This window comes from Drosophila rhopaloa, unplaced genomic scaffold (genome assembly GCF_018152115.1).
Source record: "Drosophila rhopaloa isolate 14029-0021.01 unplaced genomic scaffold, ASM1815211v1 contig_115, whole genome shotgun sequence".
Lineage (NCBI taxonomy): Eukaryota > Metazoa > Arthropoda > Insecta > Diptera > Drosophilidae > Drosophila > Drosophila rhopaloa.
This window is the reverse complement of record NW_025334990.1, coordinates 3,346,825-3,363,875: the sequence shown is the minus strand read 5'-3', so window position 1 is coordinate 3,363,875 and position 17,051 is coordinate 3,346,825. Positions and strand designations below refer to the sequence as shown.

General features: G+C 39.4%; 1 protein-coding gene across 1 annotated transcript; it reads left to right on the top strand.

Annotated features, from left to right (window-relative positions):
• The first annotated feature begins 15,632 nt into the window (after positions 1 to 15,632).
• LOC108043630 (splicing factor U2AF 50 kDa subunit) lies at positions 15,633 to 17,051 on the top strand. Its single transcript, XM_017122413.1, has one exon. The coding sequence runs from the start codon at positions 15,706 to 15,708 to the stop codon at positions 17,014 to 17,016; it is 1,311 nt and encodes a 436-aa protein (XP_016977902.1). The 5' UTR covers positions 15,633 to 15,705; the 3' UTR covers positions 17,017 to 17,051.

Sequence of the window (17,051 nt, the reverse complement as noted above, 5' to 3'; positions counted from 1 at the left end):
ACGAATCAGGAACTATAAGGAAAATAGTATAGACATAAAGTCGCGCACATGGTCACACTTAGAAACAATTTGGCATTGGTCACACTATGGTACTTTACTTTTTAATTTAAATGTGGTAGTTTTGCTATATATAGTTTTAATATAAAATTTTAAGCAATGCAATTAATTAAACCTTTTCGGAATTTATGGTTACATCTAAGTGTCACTTAATCTGATACATTTTTCACTTTATTTTACCTTTATGTTATCTAAAAGGGCACTCAGAATTCGATGCACTTATCAGTTGCAGTGTCTAGGCCAGTTGAAAAGTAGGTAAGCTAAGTGCGACTGGGGCAGACAGGCCAGAGAGGGCGGCATGTTGGGAAATCCGGACGGAGGCTGACCTCTCTGACTTTTCATGACCCAATGACACTTTGACTAATTGAAAACTGTCAAATTGCAAGTCGCATGCGGTGGTCTCTAGTCTCCTCTATCTGCTTTCGGATTTCCTTCTCCTCATCGTTTCTGCTGCTGCTTGGCTTCTTAATTGAATTAACTCATTAGACGTAAATATCTGTACATCCATCTATGCAGTCCGTCCACTCCAGCTGAGTTGGGTTTACCTTCGACCTGACAAACAAAATAATTCAAGCATTTTTCATTTGTACATCTATGCCTGAGTGTGTGCCAAACATTTTGGTCAAATGTCATTTTGCACAAACACAACGTCGAATTTTGGATTGGTCTGCTCTGGGATTTATTAATGACGTTTCAAATTGGGGCTAACATTCATTTAATTTATTTGAGCTCCCCATTCCCTTCCCCCCAAATGGCCACAATTTATGCATCGTGACAGTTAAGAAATCTGGCTGAGATTGAATATCTCTCGGTTATTTGTGAATTGCTTGCGGAGATAATTAATAGCTCGTTGTGATGTGTCACACAAATTTTGCAGCTGTCACAGAAACAATTTGAAAGAAATTAAGATAATCCAAAGAAAATCACGTTTCAATGCCAAAACGGTAAATATTGGTTTTAATCCACTTCATGAAGGGTTAACGCCTCCTGAGAGCCTAAACCTTGTATGATAACCAAATCAATTTCAGAAGAACTTTTGATAATCCATAGCTTGATGGGTTAACTCCTCGTTACCAAAGTTTCAGACCATTTCACTGGGCCACAAACGAAATAACCGAAATCTGTTCGCATTTTTTATATAAATGGGCCTCTTCTTTCTGATTGCCATTTGCGGATTATCTTTTCGGTCTGATTGAGAAACCTCGCACTCCTCGAGGCTGGGATGCCGCTTGTGGGGCCATAACTGATGATGATGATTCCATTTGCGGTTTGAATAATTTTCATAATTTAAATAACAGCCCCCCACCGGCTGCATGCAACACTCAGACGGATAGTCAGTCACCCGACCAGCTAGTCCGTCAGGATACTCTCCTTTATTTTGGCCAGAAGGAGTGCCTGCCTGCCAGTCGAGACAAGGCAAAACAAAAGCGAGAGTGTAAATCACGGGGTGAAATGATAAATGGAGCAACGACTTGTTACGCATAAATTTTCGGCCAAAATGGAGGGCAAGAAGGATTGAGGAGAGGACGTCATGTGCGAAGAGTCCTCCGACTATGCCACTTTCCCTCAGTGAAAACAATATTTCATTACATTTACATATTCTCACTCAATTTTCATATTTTCGCATTCTTGTTGGGGCTTTCGGGGGAGGGGTGGGAAGTCAAGTGGATCTTGTTGTGCCTGCGCCTTTTGTTTCCATTTTATGGTAATGCCGTCAAGTCCCTTATTCCGCCTTCACCCCTCTCCCCCTGACGTTTCCTACTTCCCGTTTTCCGCCCACACCGCCCACTTGCACAGTGGCGCCCTCAAGTGTCGGTTCCTTCGCATTTCGTATGTCAGCATTTTAAATAGGCTTTTCATGTTCGAATTTTATTGTATTTTTTACGCCTTGCAGCGGCCGCACTTCGCTCCGTTTTGTTTTGTTTTATTTTACTTTATTTTTTTGCCAGAGTCCTCGAGTCGCATTGCCATGTCCGCAGGCTGCATTAAATTCCGCAAGTTGTATGCAAAGTCAGGCCTCCCGACTCTCAACTCTGGCTTGGCTTTATTAAATACAAATATTTTGCTTGTGGAGGACAATTGTTTGGCGGCCCCTGTGTCCTTCGGTCACCGTATCTGTGTGTCAGGCCGTCGGTGCGGGTGTGTGTGGATCTTTGTCCTGACCACATCCCTTGAGCAAAGTCTGTGGCTGTCAAGGACAACATATACTTGCCGGGAGAACAGCTTTTCTTTTACATGCCAAATTGAAAAGGAGGTTACTTTTTTATATTAGGTTGTCTCCAGTTGCGGAGACAAAAAGTCCACCTAGATATTGCAGGGAAAGTCATTTACATCCGGAAAGAAATTTATAGCTATGTCAAAAATTTATTTATACAAAATGGGTACCTTTTGTGAACCGCGAAATTTGTTTGTACCTGAAAAATATATACAGAAAATTAAAGAAAACAAGAAAGGAAAGCTAACTTCGGGCGGAGCCGAAGTTGATATACCCTTGCAGAATACTCTGTAAATTATATTCTCCAAAATTATTCATATGATGCATTCTTAATACTCATAAAAAATCCGAACTTCCTAACTTTAACAACAACAAAGTTATGGCATTTCCAATCGATCAGTTATATGGCAGCTATAGGATATAGTCGGCCGATCCTTATGAAATTTGATAGGTCGGATTGATTGGCCAAAAATAAAATCCATAGAAAATCCCAACTTCCTAACTTTACAAACACCAAAGTTATGGCATTTCCGATCAATCAGTTATATGGCAGCTATAGGATATAGTCGGCCGATCCTTATGAAATTTGGTGGGTCGGATTGATTGGCCAAATATAAAACCCATAGAAAATCCCAACTTTCTAACTTTACAAACACCAAAGTTATGGCATTTCCGATCAATCAGTTATATGGCAGCTATAGGATATAGTCGGCCGATCCTTATGAAATTTGGTAGGTCGGATTGATTGGCCAAATATAAAACCCATAGAAAATCCCAACTTTCTAACTTTACAAACACCAAAGTTATGGCATTTCCGATCAATCAGTTATATGGCAGCTATAGGATATAGTCGGCCGATCCTTATGAAATTTGGTAGGTCGGATTGATTGGCCAAATATAAAACCCATAGAAAATCCCAACTTCCTAACTTTACAAACACGAAAGTTATGGCATTTCCGATCAATCAGTTATATGGCAGCTATAGGATATAGTCGGCCGATCCCGGCCGTTCCGACTTATATACTGCGTGCAAAGGAAAGAAGGGTGTGTGCAAAGTTTCAATCCGATAGCTTTAAAACTGAGAGACTAGTTTGCGTAGAAACAGACAGACGGACAGACGGACAGACGGACATGGCTATATCAACTCAGGAGGTGATCCTGATCAAGAATATATATACTTTATAGGGTCGGAGATGTCTCCTTCACTGCGTTGCACACTTTTGACCAAAATTATAATACCCTCTGCAAGGGTATAAAAATAATATCAGAATTAAAATTACAAAATAATTGAAAGGAAAATGGAAAATCTATTTTACGGCATCAAAAACTGGGAAAATTAAAATGGAAAAATTGCAATTGTGAAAATCAGAAAATTCACTAAGAACTAAAACTCAGAAATTAAAACCACTTTTTCTGTCAACTTTAAAATCAGTCTTCGATTGTCATATTTTTATACCCTTGCAGAGGGTATTATAATTTCAGTCAAAAGTTTGCAACGCAGTGAAGGAGACATTTCCGACCCTATAAAGTATATATATTCTTGATCAGCATCACCAGGAGAGTCGATCTAGCCATGTCCGTCTGTCCGTCCGTCTGTCCGTCCGTCTGTCCGTCCGTCTGTCCGTCCGTTTCTACGCAAACTAGTCCCTCAGTTTTAAAGCTATCTGCTTGAAACTTTCCCAACAGTTGTCTTTCTATTGCAGGTAGTATATAAGTCGGAACGAGCCGGATCGGGCCACTATATCATATAGCTGCCATATAACTGAACGATCGGAAATGCCATAACTTTGGTGTTTGTAAAGTTAGGAAGTTGGGATTTTCTATGGGTTTTATTTTTGACCAATCAAGCCGACCTACCAAATTTCATAAGGATCGGCCGACTATATCTTATAGCTGCCATATAACTGAACGATTGGAAATGATATAACTTTGGTGTTTTTAAAGTTAGGAAGTTGGGACTTTTTATGAGTATTAAGAATGCATCATATGAATAATTTTGGAGAATATAATTTATAGAATATTCTGCAAGGGTATATCAACTTCGGCTCCGCCCGAAGTTAGCTTTCCTTTCTTGTTTTCTAGTGAGTTTTATTTTTACTTTTTTTTTGGGTTCCCACTTTTGTTATTCTAGCTTAAATTCGCTTTCTTCAAATTATTTTTACAAATTCTTTCTGCTGCAGAAATCCTAAAAATGAAGTAAATATTTAGCCAAAAGATTTTTTACACAGGATGAAATTAAATTAAAGTAGTATCCAGAGAGCATAGCGAATTCGTGTTTTTTCTCCTTTCCGGAGGACATTTCCTTACCATGCACAGAATTTATTTCTGATTCCTGCCTTTTCACTTCTTGTTGCTTTTGCTTAAAACAAATAAAATGCCCAAAGGCTTAAAAATCGACACACAGCTGCAGATTCAGCAGGACATCACAGCAACGTCACACGGATACACACCCACACCATTGAACATGCCATTTGCGCCCACACACACATCCACACATCATCAATGCGTTACAATCTCGCAAAAAATAAAAGCTTCGATCCCGGAAAAAAATCGTGAGTAAAACGGGAAGGTACTGGGTGGTTGGGGTATTCTACGGAGTTAACGTGGGAGTGAAACTGGAGCCGGAGTCAACGAATATTTCAGTCGTCATAAAAACATTTCGCAATAATTTTTGCATTTCACTCGACCAACTGCTCACGGTTTGTCCTCCTCCTTATCCCGCTGACCCCTCGCGTTTGCCCTCATTTATCATTTTCGAAACAGTGTTGTTCTTCCGAGATTACAAAAAGTAGCTAAATTATTTCTTACAAATATAATGGAGAGTCACATAAATAAGTCAATAATATTGGAATAATATTTAAATACTTCCTGTTTGATTAGAAATACATTTATTGGTGTTTCCTCAAAACGTTTTTTTTTGGTGGCAAAGTGCTTAAAGTTGTAGGTCACAAAAGATCATTGATTCGTTAATTTTAATTAATGATTAAATCATGAAAAGCATGATATTGACATCTCAGCAAAATGCCAATATTTTAAAATTTCGAAATATATTTTATGCCGCACTAGAAGAGTAACTGCATTAACTGTCTTGTGTATGAAATCTAAAACATAGTTGCAACTAAAAATACATTTCCTAATTTGATTTGTGTACTAAAAATTAATTGAGTAGTAGTTGAAAAAAATCATTTAATAAATCTGGCTATATAAATATCAAAGTGCCCATCACTGACCAAAGTCGGGTCATAATATACACCAAAAATCGCGATGTAAGTAAGTGAAGTGGGGGAGGAGAACGGGAAAGGGGAAAGGGAGTGGGGAAAGGGAGAGGGGAAAGGGAGAGGGGAAAGGGAGAGGGGAAAGGGTGAGGGGAAAGGGAGAGGGGAACAAGTGACAGAAAAAAAGAAGGACGGAGACAGAGTGTGTGTGCTTTACGTTTGGTTTACTCGGTTTGGTTTGGCTTGGAATGGGCTGGGTTGGGCTGGGTTGGATTCCTCTCCTGCAGTGGCGTTACACAATAAACCTTGCTTCCTGGCAACGCAATCCTTTATAAGCCACTTCACTCCACCAACCACCGACGCAAACCCAACCTTTAACTCACTTCAAGTTTCCTTATTGCTCCTCGGCTTGTTGGTCAGTGTTGCAGGATTTCTTCAAGTGCTGTTCTGTTTCCTGTTGCTTTTGCCTTTAACTCTGCTGTTTGTTCTGGCCTAAAGCCTCCTTCAATTGACCTCTTGTGACCTTAAAATTAATTCACCGAAGTTCCCCTCAGGTTACTTGTTTGATTAACTTTTTTGATGTTGTTGTTAAAGGAGATGAAACTTAAAATTTAAATAAGATCTTGCAAAAAACAAAAATATACATATTAAGACTTAATTTAAGACAAATCCATTAATGATTTGGTTATTTGTTTTGCATTTCATTTAGTAATTTAGTGGTTTTTAATTTAAATTGAAAAAGTATACATCTCTACAGATATGCATTGTATTTCGTTTCCGATAAATAGCATTGTTATTGTCCAATAGTTTGCCAAATGTTGGTAATGAGTTTGAAACCCAGATCCGGCATAAAGGTGTGTCCCTCTGTCCCCGCCCTCTCCCTCTCCCACCACTCAACATATCCTCTGTCCCATATCGTTCCGGCTATATCCTGTCCGCTCCCTGTCGCCAGTGCAATTTGGCCCGAGTGCGTCCCAGATATGATCAGAATTGACACTCGGCCAGTGAAATTTGTGCCTAATTTGAGGCCTCAGCGGGAGCTAGCTCTGTTCCTGTTCCTCTTCCCTTTTCCCCTCTTCCCTCTTCCCTTCCTTTGTGCCATGTAACATCTAAACAAAAGATTAGCTGCAGTCACCAGAGGTTTCTGCACTTGGAAAAATACTTGCTCTACTTTTGGAACAATATGTTTCTTTATTTTTGATAAATTACTTTATTTGGAACATTTCGTATAATTTTATTTTAATGCTAATTTCTGCTAAGAATAATTTATTTATTTATTATCACGTATTAGTTTCTAATATAAAGTTGTTATTACGAAGAGTTTACATTTGCTGGCCAATTTACGAAATTTGTTTTGTTGAGCACTGCAACTAAAGTGTAAAGTTCAAGTCATTCTCAATCATTTTTTCAAGTGTTGGGACCACACAATGGAAATGACACGAACTGCAGTCATCTAAGGATGGATGAATGGAGGGCAGGAGGGGATGGGGCAGCATGTGCACGCGTTTAATGGCAGAAAACACAACAGAGCCGGGCAAAAACAATTGTCAACAGACGTGGAAACGTGACCAACGAATTTTACGCACAATTTCACTTTATGCCAGAGTGTCCGAGGCTGACAAAGCCGGCCAGCGAGTAGGAGACCCTTTGACAATGGCCAGCGAAAAACCGAATCTCCTCGGCCACACATTTATTGTTTAGAGCATGGCCCAATCCTCGTCCTCGGCTGCGGAATCCATTCGGGAAATCCAATTAGCCATTGACTCTCGGGTTTGCGAGTTTGTTTGTTGACCAGGAAGTTGGCTTCCCGATCGGAAAATATGATTCATATTTGCCCATTTCCCCTCCCTCTCCCCTCCCCTCACCCAGGTTGATTTGCCTGACACTTTTCGCTCTAATCGTAAAAGGTAATCGCCACTGCTCAGGCGCCTCTCTTTGTTTTCCACTTAGTTGCAATTGCCGGCGAAGTCGGGGAATTTTGACTTATGTTTCTTGGGATCGCTTCCTCTGCGATTGCCGATAATTGCCAAGAAGCCCACAAGGCACCGTCTTTTCACGTCTTTGGTCATGGCTGAGCTATCCACAAATGGGTAAACTGAACCCAAGAACTTCCCTGGTTCGTTGACATCCTCTGGGCTTGGATTATCGCTAGTAAGTGGGAGGAAGTTTGCCTGGTTGTGCGTGGAATGGTCAAGTGTCGAATGGGTTACGCTGGGAATTGTGGGGGAACTGCACAAAATGCAATGGTGTTGCACATAAAAATGTTTGAGCTTCCAGGAATTCAAAAAATGTTACTTGGTAAGGGGAGAGCAGTAAAAGTTTATAATGACCTGGCTGGAGATCTATTAATGACGTTAGGTTGAGTTTTAAAAAAGGCTAATTTTTGTAAGGAAGATCTAGCGCTTTTACTGAACTTGGTTGGGAAGAATACAATTTCTAATTAAAAATAACATTTCAATTTAGATATTGATGGTATAAAATATCAGCAATAAGAGTTTATAAAATAAACCATTTATTTTATTTTAAATATCTTTCAAATCATAACAAAATATTCTTTAAACAAATTTTAATTTGATTTATTTTATACCACAAATATATATTTATAAATTGTGATAAACGCATCACTTTCGAAGAAATAATTTAAGAGCAGAACAATATTTCTTAAATGTCAGATTATACATTTTACGTTCTTCTTATAAGAAATATGCTTCTGAACAATTTTAAAGTAAGCAAGTTTTTGAGGCCACACAAAAAATATTTCTGGAAAAGCAAAAACATTAATCTAATTTCAGTTCAATTCTTAATCATACACAAAGCTCAGTTCTATTTATGATATGCGACTTCATCCAGTTTTATATTTCTCAACTGGATTATCTCGAGGCTTGAAATTGCACCTTCAGTCCGTCGATTTCCATTGCAAATGTCGCCGTTCTTGCCTCGAATCGCCCCGGCCAACTCGCATGTCCAACTTTTTGCGGCAACACATGTTTCCCATTAGCCAATAGAAGAGGAAAAATATAAAAAAAGTTTCACTTGATGCGGACCTTGTCGTAGTCGTCGTCGTCTCACATTTCAGACTCCAGCCGACAATAAGATGTGCCGCAGTGTAGTTGTAGTGGTTGTTGTTAATGATGATGTTGACACAACTTGTTAACAGAATAATTTATGCGACACTGACTGGCCAAATGCTTTAAAAGAAACAAAAACAAAGTTAGAAGGAGCGGAGGAATCTATTGCATATTTAATGACAGCACGAAAGGAATATCTTTCCTGTCCGGAATCCGGATGCACGTGCTGAAACCGAAACTGAAATAGAGATCAAATTAAGAGCAGCCCCGGAGCTTTGGACGGATTTCAAGGCTTCAGGGCCTCAGGATTTGCCGCCTGTTTTAGTCATTTGTCAACGTCGCCAGTTTCAAGATTTTAGCCAAGCTGCAGCTTCGGCTTTGGCTTCGAGTGTAAAAAATGATAAACGCATTCGCTTATGATGTGTAGAGCTTCCATAAATCATGCTCTTCAAACTTTCTGTTGGTCTTTCCACTGCGACTGCCGCAAATTTGCCTCGGCCAAGAGATCACGAGGAAAAGCGGAAAATACAGAGAGGCGGTGAGAAAACACGCAGGACAGACAACAGGGGACAGAGGGCAGAGGGCAGAGGTCAGAGGTTGCCACGCGACAGCGCTTAGACAAACAAGTGTCGCTTTCGGTTCCACGTTGAAGAATATGATGGCCAGCCAGGATGCACGGATAGTAACTTGAAGTAGTTCTGGCGATTTACGAGCTCCAAGTGGGTCACCAACTAGTCAGTCAGTGGAGCTTCAGTGGGAATTTGAGAGGAAACGACCAAGTTGGTTAGGTGAATGACAGAAGAATTTTAGAGTGCCTGGAACGAATTCCATCTGTTCACTTGACCACAAAAGAAATTGTGGACCTATCTCTCCTTAAAAGGTAAATATCAAACATTAAATTTCCTCTTTGATAGAAAAATCAGTCTTGTTTTATGTGCCAGAAATATATATTTTATTTATTGATTATTTAACGATGAATTTTAAGGTAAACATTAGTGACCATTGTGTTTTAAATTATTTGCGAGCAAGAATATTAAATTGATTTATTTATATTTTAGAATTAAATGTATTAAATGTAAATCTTGACTAAGATAATTGTTAAACTATCTTATCCCAATATGCAATCCATGTAATTTTAAGAGCAGCAAACATTGTCTTGTTTATTGATAGCCAAAATTGCTTGCCTTTATTCATTGTCATTATTCACTGAAAGCTTATGTACAACTTCTACTCTCCAAAGTAAGCCACTAAGTTCTGGTTAGTCCTAGACCATATATTTAACTGTGAATGTTTCTCTTGCCCCCATTTTTCCCCTCTGATTAAATGGCTGATGGAAATTTCAATCGATATTCGTCAGCAGGGCGCTCTAATGATGTGTTCAACATGTCAGCCTAGTGCTTATGTCTCTTCCCCCATCCCAAGGACTCCAAGGGGGAGTTGGGGCTCCCAGAGTCAACGCTGGTCAATAGATCTCCCCTTGGACTACCACTTATGAAATTGAATGTAAACAAAATGAGCGACTCGACTGCTAAGCTATATCCCCAACAAACGACCACTGGCAAACTGGCAAACTGGTAAACTGGCAAACCAACCCCTTTCTGGCCCTTCTTGTTGACTGACATATCGGCGCCAAGCAGGCAATTAACATGCGATTGTCATAAATTTACTCAGTGCACAGATTATTAAACATTCATAAAATAAATTACCCAGCCAAAGTGCATAAATTCTGAATTGATTTTAACGCATTGTCCGAGACAAAGGAAGGCGATTGAAGAAGGAGGGTCTCCCCCAAGAAAGGATGGAATCTGGTTATTGAATTATAACGATGTCGGGCAGAATGGCCAAGGGAGCAGCATAAACATAAATTCCTTCAAAGTCTTCGAGCAAAACAACAATTGCATAGAAATCAATTTCAGAGAAGAAGCGTTCAAGGGTTAAATTCCAAAGGGGAGGATATAAATATTGTAAGTGCAGCGAAGGGGAACTGAAGTGGTGGGGAGAGGAGGGAAGAGACCCCACAAAAAAGGGGGTGCAGGGCGAATCCATGGTGGGGGAATCCATTTAATGGCATTTGTGGCTTGTTTCTGGGGTTGAAACAATGACTTTTGTATAGTTTCTTACAGAATCGAAGGGAAAATGGAAAAGGCGACCATCGACTTGAGCACTCTCCTTCAGAAATCGAATAGTTATGAAAATTTCCACATTAAATGTTGATCACCCATTATCAAATGGGGTTGAAGCTCTGTTCGAATCAGCAAATCTGTGAAACTTTTTGGACTGCATTCAAACGATAGAAACAAAATTTATTGGATTTCTGATTAGATGTTTAAAGTTGATTAAAAATCATCGAAAGGGAATTATGTCAGAAACGTTAAGAAAAACATGTTCTTTTTAAAAACAATTTTAATTGAATTTTGTATAAAAAACATCAATATTGTTTGTTTTAGTCGAATATATTTTGCGCAACTAATTACAAATTACACGTACAAATTAATTTTAATTTTGGTTGAGAAGGACAAAGTTCTATGTACCCAGTGTGCATTGTTAAATTTGCATTTAATCGAAAAATTTGGTACGTGTATTTTGTACAAAGGCAATCTGCAAATGTTGGTTTATAACTGTAATGGTGCGAAATACTAAAGGTTAAATAGTGCATAATTTAATTTTTTGTTTCCATTTTTTCGCTCTTGGAATCTGGCTTAAAATGTAGATAGAATTCAACCGTACATCCATACAAATTTCGATCAAAAAAAGTGATTAGTGAGCACACCGAAAAAATTCTATTACAAAATATTAACGCAGATATACAAAAACAAATAATATGTAGCCTTTTTTATGAAAATAAATGCTAGTAAATAATAAATTCTGTATATACATACTTCTCCTACGAAATAAATAAAAACATTTTCTGCTAATACTTATTTTTCCATGGACGTGAAACTTAAACATAACGATCTCTCTTGTTAAGTAATATACGCATTATGATTTCCTTTGAACTCTTTTAAAAACTGAATAAAATCCCAGTTAGTTTAAAACCTGATTACAAAGCTGTTTAAAGCGACAACCGCCTTTTCTGATCCGATGTGATTGCACTTCAGCTAACTGTATTACATATTCCTTTGGCCAACTCTAAGCAGATAATTGGGGCCACAATATCATTAGGAATTCCCTTTTCTCGCTCGAAAGCGGTATCTTCGGGCTTAATTCAGTTGCATCACACAAGGAGTGACCCCAGAAAAAAATAAAGGAGAAGGAGAACTCTCTGATGTGAAGTGAAATGAAATTACGAAGAACCAGCTGAATGTCAATGTCCTCCCACAAAATCCCTGCCCTCCACACAAAGTCCTCTTCTGCATTTTTTTTGGTTTTTTTCTCCAAAAACAAAGACCGAACGGAATGTATATACAGTAATGTATATGCAGTATGTACAAATATATTTATTTTTTATGACATCTCTGACAATTTATGATGCAAATTCCTCACCCAAAACTGAAGAATGAAGCGATGGCACGAGAAGAAGCCTCCGACAAATTGTCGAGAAATTGCATAAAACAATATAAAAAAAGAAAAAACAAAAACACGAGGGAAAAAACAAATTGTTATACTGAAATCTGTAATCTGAAGTAGTTGCGGATGCACTCGAGAGATATTTATGGAGAAAGGGAGACGGGGACAAATAAAAAAGAGACAGCCACATCTGGGCAAAGGGCAAAAGCTGTATGCAAAAATTGTATTATTTTTGCTTTCATTATTTTGTTTTTATTTTTCGTGATGGCTTTTTCTTTTCTGTTGATTCATCAGAAAATAAATTGAAATGCTGTTGTTGACAAAACCGTACTCGCACAGAAAACTTTTTGCTGTTTGCCATTGGATGATTTATTTAATTTACTAAAACTAACACGACATGGACAATATTTGATAATAAAATCACGTTCACACGCTTACGGCCACAAATCAATTGGTGCCACCGAAAACGAACCCATCAATGAAATCGCCCCGAACCCGGAGTTCATTATAAAATTATTTGTCCTCTTTTTTCATTTGGGGTCCCCAATTCGTGGAAAGAGTTTTGACCGCAAGATAGGACTCCCCGCCCACCCAAACTTGGCTCAAGCCTCGGGGTCACTCAAAATGTATAAATATCAATCTGTCCCACGGGCTCTAACAAATACAAATTTTTAACTTGTGCGGTATCCATTTGCCTGAATAATATGGCAGTGTTATTTTTTTAAAGACACACAAAGAAGACAACAAAACACAACCTAAACAACATGGAAAACAAACTATTGGTTGCAAATTTGGTTTGTATATTTTAAAATAAATATAATAAATATTGCAGTTTAAGCAAATAGTCGCCATCTAGTCGGTAAACACAACAAAATGATAGAACATTTTAAGAGAGTGTGATTAACAATGCTAAAATAAGTCTTTGTTTTAGTGCGAAAATACAAAATGGTTCGTATAACTAATGTGAAAGAACAAAGTGCAAATAAGATAAATTAATTTTATATCTAATGTGTTTGGGAACAAAATTCATAAGCAAGAACTATTTGTATAGACAATTTTGTGAATTTAACTCTTTTAAAATTATTAGAAAACGCCATTAACATCGTACACAGAATGAAAATTGTATAGGACAACATAGATCATTTTTGAGGATTGTGCGATGATTTTACCAACACATAATTTTTACACGCGTTTTGGCATATTTTAAAAGGGGTATTTGCGATGAACTCCAGTCTATATATTTTTAAAAAATTTTTCAGTATTTGATATATGATGTGGGTTACAATTTTTTTTTTAAATGAAATGAAAATGTCCAAAGGATTTTGAAAAATATTCGATTTTTTTTGTATACAAAATGTTATATATAGGAACATATAAATAACATAAAATCAAACTAAACTATAAAATGTTTCACATTATGTCTACCTTCAAAATCTCTTCAACATCAAAATTCACTTAAGTTTCCAAAATTGTTTCCCACACAACCAAAAAACTTAAATTTCATCCAGAACAATTTTAATATAGTGGTGTGCACGATTTTTTGCCTCTTATCTGATTTCCATTTCATGCATGTGGCCAAAACTCAAACGTGGCACAATCTGTTATGAATTTTTATTGAGTTGTTTGTGTGTTAAAGAAAAAATTAATTTATCGCCTTCGTTATTGTTTAAATAAAAGGCCGAAATCGAAATTTGGGAACGAAAAAAACGGAGGGGCTCGTCATCATCTGGACACCGCCATCGATGGACATCAATGTGGGGATATGTCAGAAAGTCGGAGCCCAAGGCAACGGGAAGGGTGGGGAGGGGAGGGGGGCGACGTTGCCTGAATTTAAATGGAGAAATTAATTGCGTTTGTCAGGCTTGTGGACAGGTTCTGGCCATTGGAACACCAGCAACAACAACAACAAGCCCAAACGCCAGAACAAAGAATTAATTGGTTTTTGGACACTGGATGAAATATATTTAATTTAGGCTTAATGCCGGACAGAGATTGCGTTTTACTATGCACCCCCGCTCCCCGCTCCATCTCCTTCCAAGTGTCAAATTGGCATTGAATCATGACTGGGACTGTATCTTTTTATCTGTGCGCGATCGCTTGGCCATCAAATAGCCATTAAACAGTAGACCATTATCCTGGTTGATGGGAGAAAAATGCCTGCATCTCCATAAAGGATCGCGGATCCCAGACCGCAGGAGATCGTGTGGCTCATTCGGCGATCGAGGACATAAATTATCACTTGGGTTTGGGTCCGACAAAGTTGTTTATTGAGGATTCAATCGAGAAGAGTGGTGAAATAGGAGCTGTGTTTCTACCACTGAGGGAAAATCTTTTGCATAAGATGGAGATAATATTTAAAGTTGCAAGTATGAAGAATATAAAACAAAATGAGTTGGACTAAATGATATTAAACACTGTAGAGTTTAAATCGGTATTTAAATAATCTATAAGGGTATTATACGAAATTTATATTATAGCTCTATCAAAGCAAATAATTAAGAATAAAAAGTTGTAAACTAAAATTGCCAATGATCTTTTTTTCACCCATATGTAATCGTTTAAGGAAGATTTTTTTCCGTGAATAGAACGCTTCTCTGTCCTAAGTTTGATATCCCTCTTTTGTCCGATCTGGGTTGACAGTTTTATTGTGTCGCCTTTTTTGAATTAATTGAGCCGCCCTCGGTTCCAAATGAAGTCGTTGTCGTGTTTCCAAGGAATGTCGTGAGGATTGGTTCCTTGCGAGCTCTTTCTATCCCTGGACGGAACCCCCTGAGGGCACATGAACTGGGAAGACCACACATTGCGATGGAGACACACGCAGCTCTTTTGACGAACCCAAAAAGCATTCCCTAACAAATTGCTTCTTCTCTATTTATTTTGCCTGCGGGCGAGCCGTTGCCAATTAATTATAATTGATTGGCGATATTAACGAAAATTATGATGATTATGATTATTCGGTGGAAATATGCACCCGCAGATACGTAGATACGTTTTTTTGTCGAAAGATATAACGAATCACAATAAAAGCCGAAAACTATTCGGTTATATGATAAACGACTTAATTGTGGCTTTCAGCGAAATGTTGGCATTTAAATTAATAAATTTTTGATATATTTATTGGGCTAGGGAAAATATTTTAATGGATTTAAGTGTCGCTTTGAGGTTTACAAAACTGGAAAGAAGTGATGACGGGTTTGACGAGTTATATAACTATAATTTATTTTCTTTTATATGAAGGCTTAGTAAATGTATTTTTAGCAAACATTTTTATTTGAAAATCAACACATATTTTTGAAATCAAGGCATAAAGTAATAGAATAAATATTTTTTATGGCAATGTAAACATTATTAAAAATGAAAAAAAATTGTTCTGTAAGAATTTGGGGTAGCCCTTTGTTTTTAAAAATTATTAGCTTCCCTCATATGCATTTGTACAAAGCTAAAGATATAAATAAAAAAATGTAAGCTGTTTTCAACTATATTTGTATTATTTGTACTTCCAATGTTTAAGTAAGGTCACACTCCTTATTATCGATTCCACGGGCTGTCACCCTTTTCCAAGCTGTCAAAAATCTGTTTCGACTATTAACAGCACTTATTTCTCCTTTGTTGGACCTTCTCTTTGTGGATATTTATCGAAACCATGGGTCGTCGTCGGTTGCGTAGGGACCGCACCCAGAATGAACGTTCCCGTTCGCGTTCCAGTTCTCGCCCCCGACCCACGCGCTCCAATGCGATCTTTGTAGACAAATCCCGACTGGAACGACGTCCGGGTCGTGCTCCCTCGTCCTGGGACATTCCGCCGGCCGGGTACGAACACCTGACTCCGCTCCAGTACAAGGCCATGCAGGCCAGCGGGCAGATAGCCTCGCGGATTCTGCCGGATGCCCCGCCCACCGCGGAGTCCGCCGCCATTGCGATGGTCACCCGACAAGCGCGTCGTCTGTATGTGGGCAATATTCCATTCGGCATCACGGAGGAGGACATGATGGAGTTCTTCAACCATCAGATCCTGTCCTTGGGACTCGAGGGCTCGCAGTATTTGGACGGCAAGGCGGTGCTGACGTGTCAGACGAATCTGGAGAAGAACTTCGCCTTCCTGGAATTCCGATCGATGGACGAGGCCACCCAGGCCATCAACTTCGATGGGATCAGCTTCCGCGGACAGACCCTGAAGATACGAAGACCCCACGACTACCAGCCGGTGGCCAACGGGAATTCCTCGGATTCGGACACTGGTTTTAGTCTGCCCCAAACCACTTTCACCATGCCTCCCATTGCTGCCTCTGCCGCATCACATGTGATCTCCCCCCTCGTTCCCGACTCTCCGAACAAGATCTACGTGGGTGGCCTGCCCACTTGCCTGAACGAGAATCAGATCAAGGAGCTGCTACTGTCCTTCGGGAAGCTGAGGGGATTCAACCTGGTGAAGGACAGCAGCACGAGCTTGAGCAAGGGCTTCGCCTTCTTCGAGTACCTGGATCCCACGGTCACGGATCAGGCCATAGCTGGATTGCATGGCATGCAGTTGGGGGATCGCAAGCTGGTGGTCCAGCGCTCTATTGCCGGGGGAAAGAACGCGATTACTGGACAGGTGCCCACGGTGCAGGTTCCGGGGATATCCTCGCTTTTAAACGCCGGCACAGCCACCGAGGTTCTGTGCCTGCTCAACATGGTCTTGCCGGAGGAACTGCTGGACGACGAGGAGTTCGAGGACATCCGCTCGGACATCAAGGAGGAGTGCACCAAGTACGGAGACGTCCGCACCATCAAGATCCCCCGACCCATGGGCCAATCCCCGCAGCGGGGCTGTGGCAAGGTCTTCGTCCAGTTCGAGTCCGTGGAGGATTGCCAAAAGGCCTTGACGGCGCTGAGTGGACGCAAGTTCAGCGGTCGCATCGTGATGACCTCCTTCTACGATCCCGAAAAGTACCTGGCCGATGAACTTCAATAATCAATTTAATAATAATAATACAAGAAATTTAAAAA